Raw genomic sequence first — 10,993 nt, 5'->3', positions numbered from 1 at the left:
CCCCCAGCCGGCGCCCCCTGGGCTGCCGCTGCTATGGCAACGCGGCGTCGCCGCCGAGGTCGGGGCCGAGGCCGCGGAGCCCCCGGCGGGCGGTGCGGGGAGGGCCGGGGCCCGGGGGGGACGCGGGGCTGGGGCGGCGGGAGGCGGCCCCGGGGGAGGGGGGCGGCAGGGAACAGGGCCGGGCCCCGAGAGGCGCGAGGAGGGGGTTGGCAACGAAACAGAGGGAAACAAATGTGCACGTGTATGAACGTGCCCCCAGGGAAGGCGGGCATGGGGAGGGGGTTAGAGCTCTTCTTCAGCCCCCACCTTTCCGTATAGTACCGAAGGGAAACTCAAAAACAGAACAAACCATCCGCTAAGCTTACACGTATCTGTGTGACAGCTAATCAGTAAGGATAATAAAAATATCTTCTGTGCTCAAGATTACCACCAATACAGAAAGTGATGCAAATCCAAACGGTGTTAACACATACTCTGCGGGAGCCCATCTATCACTGTCCACAGTTTACTAAATAAGGTCAAAAGCTAGCAGCATTAAGTTCCTCACCCTGTGCTGTGCATGTATTTCAGTGCATGCCTTGAGCAACATTTGCTCTGCCCACAAACATGTAACAAATCTGAAACGCTTTGCCCTGTTACTTGAAAGGCTGAGTTAAATCTATTTCTCCAGCAGGGAAAGATGACGACTTCTGCTCAGAAGCTGCCCTTGAGTCCCAACACTGGGAAAAAGCAATCTTCTCATCTGCCTGTCTGCGCAAATCCTGGCAATCCTGTGTTTTCCTGTATGCTGGACCCCAGAACGCGGATGACCAGTAGTCCTTTGAGAAAGCCTCAGGTTTTACTGTTTAAAACAACTTCGAGTGAATATGGTGCTACACCGCCTACTTCACAGATGTTACCCTGTACTTACCATCCAGTAGATCAAACATTTACAAAACACTTACTCACTTGTGGGTCATCTCAAGATGGTTATTTGAATACTGCCATTGACAGAAGTAGGGTATATGACTACCCCAATTTGCAGCATACTCTGTAAAAATGGCTCTCAATTTTCTCAGACTTAGCCCAGACACTGAGCTTTAAGAAAAGAAATCTGACTTTGTTAGTGACAGTTATTCCCAGAATGATTGAAATGTTTAATTTATCTTGGTTTTGCTGGGTTGAACAAGATGCATCAAAAAGGATGTAGCACATTTGATGATATACTTCTCTGAATCAGACCTAAACCTGTAAAAATAAAGCTTTTGAAACTGATATCATAAATGTGTAACTCAAGTGTGTAGAAAGAGTTAAGTGCAAGAGTCATTTCACCTGAAGGTTTATGTTTTAATTAAAGTATTTTCTGCTTTTAAAACTTAAGGTCAGTCTCCACATTCCTACATTTCAGGACACTAATATCAACGTAACAAATATGACTTAGATATGGTATATGTATCACCAGCTCAGGTGTTGAAATCATCAAGTTTAACATCCATTTGCTCCCAATGTAATTAAATGAGACAAGGCAGCCTTATTCATACCACCAAAGACACCTGCTTCCCTAACTTTCCTCTAGAGAGGGCACTGTGTCTACTTCACAGCAGTACAAAAATGTGCCTGTCCATATCAGAAAGAGCCTTTAGTAACTATAATGAATCACTGCAATACAAATATCTTATAAAGATGTATACAAATTGTTCTAACAGACTCCAAAAACAGAACAGAGAATTAGGGACTTATAATCAATGCCTGCTTTGTATTTTCTTCTTCACTTTGCCAGTGACTCTCTTCCTTAGCCCCCCTGCTTCCTCTCAGTAATTATATGAAAGACAGTAGCCGTATTTTGGCAAGTACAGCATTACAATTAACCAAGACACTTAAGTTCCTGCACTGCCCTCCTTTCAACTGCCATAAATGAAGTATCCACCTCCTCGCATTGCAATGCAGCAGGTATCTGTAGAAAGACGGCACAGCAACTACCCCAAACATTTCCGACTGAGCTCAACACTTCTCTCAAGGCTCTCCACCAAGCAAATGGAAGCAACACCTGCCATCGAGTACAAAATGTATGTTTTATTATTCAGCCTAACCAATACATCACAGAAAGCAAAAACATGACAACTCCGTATCAAAAGGATATACAGTATATCTAAGTGTATTTGTTATAGTACCATACCTGCAAAAAATATTAATTCATATATCTGATCTTCTATAAATTCTATAAATTCTGTGGGTGCTCCAAGTGAAACAAAAGAACGTCTAGTTAACAACATATCAAAGAGAACGTGAACTAAGACTCCTGATGCCCTCAAAAGGCACCTCTCTCAAAAAGTTCCTTTTTAATTTTGATTTTTTTATGAATTTTGCATTGTTCCTTGAATTATGTGTCGAATCTTCTCTGCATCTTTTTCTATAGTTTTATTTTTAGGATCGATCTTGAGAGCTGCTTCATAATCCTGGAGACCTAATACAGACACATTATAAGAATGTCAGTCATTAAAATGCAAGAGTTTTTTCCTCTTTAGCAACTAACTGGAAGTAACCGTTCCCAGTCACCTGCGTAAAGTATTGCTCTTGAATTTTGCTGTGGAGCAAGATAGATCACAATGACAATAGGATTTACTTTTGTCAGTAAATCAAATTTATATCTTGCTTATATTATTTTTAAAAACATTTTAGTGGAAACATCACTAGTATATATTTTCAGATACCAAAATATGAAAACAGAGCCGCTCATTCATACATATGTGTATATACACACACCAACTAACTGCTTTCTTTCGTGTAAAGACTTTTCGTAGTTTAGGGCTCCTATCCATAGACAGTCTTGCAGTTGTTGAAAACGTGCCATTCAGTTAATAAATAGACAAATGAGCACTTCAGCCCAATCTACAACAGAATCAGTCTAAATTAAAAAATAAGCATACTGGATAGAGGAATTACAGAGGGGGGGAGTGTTCAAAAGTGTTCTGCAGAAGACAGAAAAACTGAATGACAGAACAAATGTGCATGAAAACAAGAAAAAAATACATGAACTGTGAATATGATAGCTCAAAAAAAAACCACATAAGTAGAGGAATGAATTAAATAAATTACATAAATCCTCACTTATCTTTTTTTTAATAAAGTTTCCAAATGCAAATAAAATTGAAAGGAAACAACAAAGAGATTCCTGGGCAGAAAAAGGTAAGAACTGGGAAAAGCTCTACATTGACATTTTGAATATTCTTTAGTTTTTATTATAATCTTTCACTTGTAACTTTGCCTTACAAAGCCAACCTGAGAGGGACACGTAATTCAGATACTGTCACAAAGATCACACATACCTGATGAAACAACTTGCTGGTCAACACAGTTATGTTACTACGTAGTTCACAAGCAAATATTTTAGAAATATTTCAGGTTATTTTAAGTCAGTACATTCTGTAGTTGCTAATACTATAATCTCAAAACCAATAAAACATTGCTTCACGAGCAAAAGAACTTGTGCAATCTAGTTTCACATGAGTTTGCATCCCACATTTGAATGCCTTTCATTCACTCTACAATAATACCTTCCATGGCCACCAGGTTACCACAGTCAAGAGTCAGCCACTATGCACAAAAAGAATGAACATCAGCACACCAAAGGGAGGATACACAACTCACTAAAGCCTTTTCCTCAATGGAGAAACTACTTTGTACTGCTTACATTAAGAGTAAAACCAATTTTCCTAAAACATGTTAAAAAAAAAAAAAGAGTGGAGTTGCAATTAGCCAGCAAATTTAATAAAATTAAGGTATAAAGATTCATAACAAAAAGAGAGATTGCATACACTTCCTTTAATGTCTTTCCTAAAAAAAAAAAAAAAAAAAGTGCAGTCTCATTGAGCTGAACAGAATTACTTGCTTGTCAGTATTAATCCATGTGTGTGTTCATAAAATCAAAGTCTTACCTTCAGCATATAATTCCAGCTGACAAAAGGCTGTACCACGTCTCACATATGCTTTTACTCGAGCATTCTCATTATCAGGAACAGGTGGTGTCAGCAATTCTAGTGCCTTTACAAATGAAAATAGCAAAAACATTTAGAGGTAGATTTTCCATAATTTTCCATAATTCTGGTTTGTTTGTTTCTGTTTACACATACTCTTTTCACTTACTAAGTAACTATTCAAATGTAATTATATAGCTTGTGAATCTCATAGCTAAGATTCCTATCTGCTGTCTCATAGTTTGGTAAATACAGTGTCATTGCCATGGCTAAAAACTCATACATACTATGCTAAATGTTCATTCAAATAATTTATTTTATTTTCATAAATGGTATCGCCTATTATGCTACAAACAAACAAACAAAAAAAATCACATGTTGCAGCACCAGTTACTCTGAAAAAAAAAAGGGGGGGGGGGGCCTTCAAGCCTCAAGACTTATTAGTTCAAAAGATAATAATTCTGAAACAACTTTCTCCAAATTTTGTCAGCTACCATTTGAGGTCACTCCCCTCTCGTTGCACAAGAGAAAAAAAAAAGAGAGAGATGCTAATAGAGATGATCCAGCCCTTCTTTTAAAATGTCTGTATTGTTTTTAAGGTGTCTCTGTCATCACTACCATCATCCTTTCTTTCTTCCCACCAAATGAAGAACAATGTAACATAATACAATGGGTATTCGTGTATATTCTGCACCTTTCCTGCTCAAAATTGTCTTTTTTTTCCAAGTGCAGGTATTCCTTTAACATTTTACCAGTAAAGAAATGCGTGCTGAGTCAATCAGCATCATAATATCAATTCTGAACTTAAAAATTTTGAATTGCACTAATAATTATTTACAGATCTGCTTGAAACAGAAGCATCACAGTAATAAATCACAGTCATGTGTAAGAAAACAGTCTGAGAACTTATATATTTATACCTTAGAGGAATCTTCAATGGCTTTGTGTAAATTCCTCAGTTTAAGATGGCAAGCAGCACGATTCAGATACAGTAGCGGACGCTTATTGTTTAGCCGGACTGCAAGGTTATATGCATTTACAGCTGCAAGATAGTTTCCTGTTGCAAACATTTTGCTAAGTATAAAACAAAAAGTGAAACGTAATTTAATTAAGGTGATGCATCATGAAGTAAATACCTACTTATTGTTAACAACAAATTTTTTAAAAATTGAAATTTTAGCAGCTTGGTCAGTCATAACCTATTCTGAGAACAACATAGGTGAAGTTCAGTAAAACTTAATGCTCAGAATATAGCATAACAACACGCAACTTTGCAAAAATAGACACTGCCTAAAAGCAGTGAAGATCAATAAAAGGTGAATGAACACTTCTATGCATTCTCCTGACTGATTTTTCAAGTGATGTATGTGATTGTGATTGCTTATTTCATTTTAAATAAACCTTCAAACAGAACCTAACTTACTTTCCTTTGTCCTTTAACCAGTCTGGATTCTTTTCCTCTTCTTTTAAGTCTTCCAGCTCAGACAAATCAGCACTTATTATTCTTCGAGCTTCTGCTTGTTTATGTAGCCACTTTTAATATACAATGAACAAGTATTATTTTTGAAGTAAAATTTAAGTTTTGCTTTTGTCTATTCACTCAGTCCTATCAAAAGAGTTCTATTTGTCATGTATTTTGGACAGAGAGAAATATTTAATAATGTAAGACGGGAAGATTTTCCTATTTTCCCCAAATATTGCTATGTGGTAAGTAAGGTTACCACATTACTAATATATATTCAATAAAGCTCTTTTAGAGACTCTGTAAGCTTCTGTGAGCTTCTTTTTAAGAAGACAGAACTTAACAAACATTAAGTATAAAGAAATTTCAAATCTTGTACTACATGGAATTCAATTAATATTGCAAATTTTTCATTAAAAAAAAGAAAAAAAGAAATGAAACTTTATTTATCACAATTACATGTTTGGTGAAAATATATATCTTTAATATATATTTTATTTAAATTAAGATTTAAATAAGACAGTATTCTTTGGCTGTTGAGAACATTGTACAGGTAACATTTCTGTCATCTTCCTGAATAAACAGTAATAACTGACTGTCTTGGAAGATAACAGAAGCACCATACTAAAAAGAGAACAATCTCTACCTCCTCCTCTTCTGCTACACGAGATTCTCGTAGGGCTGTAGGAAAAACTCGTGACGTGAAGTTGATTTTAATTGTACCAGAAGATCGAGGAGCTGGTAGATGCTCTTCCTTTAAATTTTCTGAAAACATACTATAGGAACCACTACCTACAAAGAGAATTGGAGTATTGGAAATGAAAAATGAAGCAAAAGTGATTTTTTTTTAATTCTTAATTTATTAATTCTGCATGTTAGCAATAAATCTCTAATAATAGCACGGCAAAAGTTTGGACTTGTTCTTTTGAAGAAAAGTTTCAAACAATGTTTATTCTTGCTGTATATCATGCAATCTGTTACTGACTACATTGTCTGTCACGAATGAACATACATTCTGCTTACACCACCATCTCTTTCACTTACATGACTCTCTGTTGAGGCAAGTGCAATACAAACAAAACAAGAATGAACAATTTTCTCTTGATCTAGTTCACTATTGTCTCTCTGTAGGGCCAAGGCATGGGATAGAGTGAAAGCAGACTGCCTACTTCTATGAAAACTAACAGTTGGATACCTTAGTGGTAACATGAACTCCACTCTCAGAAACTTTGCAACACACTATTAGAAAGACTTCCTGTTCTACTTTCCTAAAGCCTACTGCAAAACTTGCCCTTTTATTTCCAAGGACTTAAATGAGAGCTAAGAACTCGCACGGTATTGCTCAACAAATCACAAGAAAATAAAGACACAAAAATAACTGCAAAATAAAAGAATTAATTCAGTATGGTGGACACAAAGATAAATGATGCACTAGAAACATCCAGGAATAACGTTACATCCATACACTGAAGAATGATAAAACGCATCCCAATAATACAACCTTTTGTAGGTTTGAGTCTGGTCTTCAAAGTTTCTTCACCAGGAATGCTAGTTTTGTTATTTTTTTCCTTTTTCTTCTCCTTTAGTTGCCCTACTTCTTCATGTAGTTGCCCTTCTTTTTGTACCTTCTTTTGATTCTCAACATATTTCTGCTGATCTTCCCATAACTCCAACTCCTTAGTGACTTTCTGCCGCTCCTGTTCTTTCAACTCTTCAATTCTTTTTCTTTCTGCTTCTTCTAGCTGTTTGAAAGATAAAACTGAGTTATGTAGCATCCAATAATACGAGATCTGAGTAAGAGATACCATTATTTTCCCAGTTTCATTTTCTAAGCGCATCATCACCATTAGTATGATCCCACAAGCAGAGTTATGAAAGACATTTAAAAATAATAAGGAAAGATTTCTAATTAGCTTTTAAAAGAAGTCATAAGTTTTAACTATTTTACTACCACTACACAGGTGTATGGTCCCAAAACAGTCAAAAATAAAGTTTTATTTATATTTTGAAGAATACAATCCACAAATAAACCTTTGGTAGGTTTTCCTGTTGTCTCCAGAGGTCATTTTGGCTCACCACACAAAAGTACGCTGTTCGCATACCTTCTTTATTCTGAAAAAAAAAAACTTTTTTTTTTTTAATCTACTTGGACTGCTTTATTATACTTGATGATAAAGCTCTTCCTGCCTCTGATTCAATAATGATAATGATTACTTTATTAAGAGAGGTAGGAAGTGCCTTCTGATGAGGCCCTAATTACCAGCAATTCTAGAAGATGACACTTCACTGTTCATTAACCAAACTTTTGCTTCAATATCCTAGCTATATTTCAACTCCGGAATATACAGAAATGTGAACATACACCTTAATTTTAATGCATTATTTCTTCTCTCTCCACTTCTCTTTGGAATTATTACATACAAGAAATAGATACAGCCTTTCAGCTGAGAAAGTTATTAACTGCAGATTATTTTGGTCGAAATTGCATATGCAATCTTAGAAGTTCATTGCATACCTTTAAAAGTTCATTTAAACACAAATGAAATTACCAGACTTTTTATATACATTTAAGGAAAAAAAAAGTGTCTTAAAATACACACAAAATGCAGAACAACAAAAATACCACATACAAAAAACAACAGCAGTGAACATCTGATACAGAACAACAATGAATAAATAAGAGTTTTTATATATCCATGCTTTTGTCAGCAACAAATGACCAAACACTTGGGCTGTTGCAGAGGCCACAAAAGATTAACATTTTGCCACATTATTATTGTCTCCTTTCAGCTGATGAAAATCTGAATTCCTCACCAATATTTTTCATGAGAAATATTAATGGAAAATGACAACTTCTTAGTATTTTTTCTATATCATTTTCATATGTGGTAGTAGATATGTTTTAAGTGCAAATTAAAAATAAGATTCTCTACCGCTGTAATAAAAATTAGTACTTCTTACATTTTTAAGGTACATTTAACAAAGCAGCTGCCAGATTCATTGCCAACTAATTATGTTTACATGTATGATAGAGATTTTTCCAAAATTACCTTCATTGTGGCCTCCAAAGCATATTTTTTATGTTCTTGTTTTGTAACTTTTTTTGCTTCTGTCTCCTCTTTTGCCTTTTCATGGGCTTTTCGAACAGCATTCTCTCTTAGATATTGCAGTGTCTCCTTACTAGCTTAAAACAAACAAAAAATATTTTAGAAATTTAAGCCCAAAGTTTTACTGTTACATACCATGTTCATAAAAATAGAAATTCTCTTTTCTCTTTATCTAAGAAAATATAACTTCTCAAAATCCACAAAGCAGTCTTTATCAAGTCCATCTCTTAAAAAGAAAATCTAAGATTTGCTTAAACACTCAATGTAAGTTTTATTAGAAACTTTGTTTTGTGCTCACTATAGTCAATGTTTTGACGTTCCTTGTTAAAAAAAGAAAGTAGAAGAGAACAGACAACGAACAACACGATTTAATTTAGCTTGAACTGTAGAGCAGAGAATTTTTTTTTCTCCAAAACTGCCTTTTCTAGCAGTTTATCTCTTTTCAGTACTTCAGCAGACCACTTCAGCACTTCAACTCCAACAGTTGATTTTGAAGGTCAGTGTGGAACTAGTAAAACCACAAAGACCACCTGCAATTTCCTATGAAGGAGCTGAAGGTAATTCAGAATAAATTAATTATAATATCCCCAACTGACACCATACTTTTCAGTGACAGGTTAGAGTTCATACGTTTTCTGAAAGTTACTGATACACACGAAAAGCCATGAAGGTAAAGGTAATATTTTTCTAGACCAAATAATACAGTTGGAAGAGCAGTAAAGCACATTTTGGCACAATTTGGGTTCTTTAAACGCAACTTATTTTTCACAAGAGAAAGCTTACCATTCTCTAGAGTTAGGGAATCCCACATGCCCACTTCCTTTTTATACAAAGTGAAGAAAACGATTCCATTTCCAATCTTCGCTGTGCTGTTTGTATCATCAATAGGAGCGTATAAGATGGCTTCAAATAAAAAGGGAGGAACGCTTACCTATAAAAATATAATTAATGAACATGTACTAATACTTAAGTTTGTAATGAATTACCAGATAGTTGAAAAACTCAGTTCAAGCATACAGCAAACCTCAGGAAACACGTGCTACTGACAAAGCTAATTGGCTTAGTATGCCATACCGAGATTTTAGCTCCTATTAGAGCAAATAAAAGAGATGGAAATAGTTTGTTTTTCAGCACTGAAACAGAGGCAGTAGACCTCCAATTTGTAATCATTTTGATAGCATAAACAGCTGCGTCTAGGGAAGGCAGCTATCAGCTACTGGGTAGTAAAAGTATTAGTAAGTATGAACAGAGGGACAGCCATTCTCTCTAGCGCGACAGGTACTTAGCAGCCTGCAGCACACAAAGGGGGATTACGGGTTAAAGATTATATAAAACCGTACAACTGACGGTGCAGCCAGTGCACATCAAGCCTGTGCTTTCCGACAGCGCTATAAAATGACTGACATGCCGGCTTTCAAGGCAGCGAGTCGCACGACAGACGCCTGCCACCGCCCCACCTTGAGGTAGCGGTCGGTGCAGAAGATGTTGGCAGCGGTGACCCGCACGCCGGGCACGGGCAGCGAGAGGAAGACGGCGGAGCCGCTCTGCCGCCAGCTGTGCTCCCGCAGCCACACCGGCATGGCGCCGCCCGTCGCCAGGGCCGCCCCGCGCCCGTAGCTAGGGGAGAAAGAGAGCTGCCGGGGCTCTCTGAGGGCACTTCCGGCTCTCCCTCGCCGCTCGTGGGAGGTGCTGGCAGGCCCGCCGCAGCCTTAGCCAATGGCACGCCGGGGGCAGCGGGGCGCGGCGCATGCTGGGAGTTGTGGTCCCCGGGGTCAATAAGTCTCACGTCACCCCCCTATTCCCTCCCCCCCCCCCCGGCGGGGGGCCATGAAATACCAAGTTTAAAACCAGACGCACTAGTTAAGGTTTCTGATGTGTAACACTGAAGATTCAATTTTCATGTTTTATTAGCTATAGTCCAAAGGAGCGATCAAATGGTAGCAGTTATTATTAAGAGATAACTGTAGTTTTTCATCGTTACAACATACAAATAAGTATCACAAAGGTTTAAGAACTTTTTCAGAGGAGGAAAGCCACAATAATCAATATGATCTCTAGGACAGTCTCCAACTTCATTCACCCAGACCACTATCATCTGGGTCTGGTTTCAGATCTGGTGTCATCAACAGGAATCAGAATTAAATTCCACATTCCAAGAGTATTCAAAAGTACACGAGGAAAAAGATTTAATTGAAAGTCAAAATACTTTAGGAATTTTTGGCACATGTAACCTTGAAAAAAAAAAAAACACCACACTTCGCTCGCTGTTTCAAAATCATGGTATTGAAAGAGCAACATTGGATAGAACGATTATAATGTAACAGCAATTCAAAATCCCCTACCGCTCCAGAATGTAGCTGTGGTGATCCCAAATGCATTCTTCAGTTTTGTAGAGTCCACTCACGGATAAGTCTTACATTTGTGGAGTGCTGGCCTTCTGCTTTGGTCATCCAGGTGTCATTTTTAGTTTA

At 37.2% G+C, this 10,993-nt stretch overlaps 2 protein-coding genes across 4 annotated transcripts; one reads left to right on the top strand and one right to left on the bottom strand.

The window, feature by feature from the left end:
• Nucleotides 1-679: 679 nt before the first annotated feature.
• Nucleotides 680-1,036, top strand: PIERCE2 (piercer of microtubule wall 2; the record flags this gene model as incomplete). The annotated part of the gene is made up of 1 exon (XM_083849955.1): nt 680-1,036. The coding sequence occupies one exon, from the start codon at nt 680-682 to the stop codon at nt 1,034-1,036; it is 357 nt and encodes a 118-aa protein (XP_083706081.1).
• Nucleotides 1,037-2,032: 996 nt separating this feature from the next.
• On the bottom strand, nt 2,033-10,225 carry DNAAF4 (dynein axonemal assembly factor 4). 3 transcript variants are annotated; one of them, XM_083850001.1, is made up of 10 exons: nt 9,980-10,225; nt 9,306-9,453; nt 8,466-8,599; nt 7,447-7,527; nt 6,917-7,157; nt 6,062-6,207; nt 5,377-5,486; nt 4,874-5,027; nt 3,915-4,020; nt 2,033-2,443 (listed from the first exon to the last, which is right to left on the bottom strand). In XM_083850001.1, exons 1-10 carry the CDS (start codon nt 10,100-10,102, stop codon nt 2,334-2,336), a joined length of 1,353 nt encoding a protein of 450 aa, XP_083706127.1. In that variant the 5' UTR covers nt 10,103-10,225; the 3' UTR covers nt 2,033-2,333. The 3 variants fall into 3 exon arrangements, with proteins under 3 accessions (XP_083706127.1, XP_083706129.1, XP_083706128.1); XM_083850003.1 differs by having other exon boundaries at nt 9,863-10,000; XM_083850002.1 differs by lacking the exon at nt 7,447-7,527 and having other exon boundaries at nt 9,980-10,217.
• Nucleotides 10,226-10,993: the final 768 nt, after the last annotated feature.

Source organism: Anser anser (assembly GCF_964211835.1).
Source record: "Anser anser genome assembly, chromosome: 10".
Lineage (NCBI taxonomy): Eukaryota > Metazoa > Chordata > Aves > Anseriformes > Anatidae > Anser > Anser anser.
The sequence above is the reverse complement of the archived record's forward strand: the minus strand, read 5'-3'. Positions and strand labels throughout refer to the sequence as shown.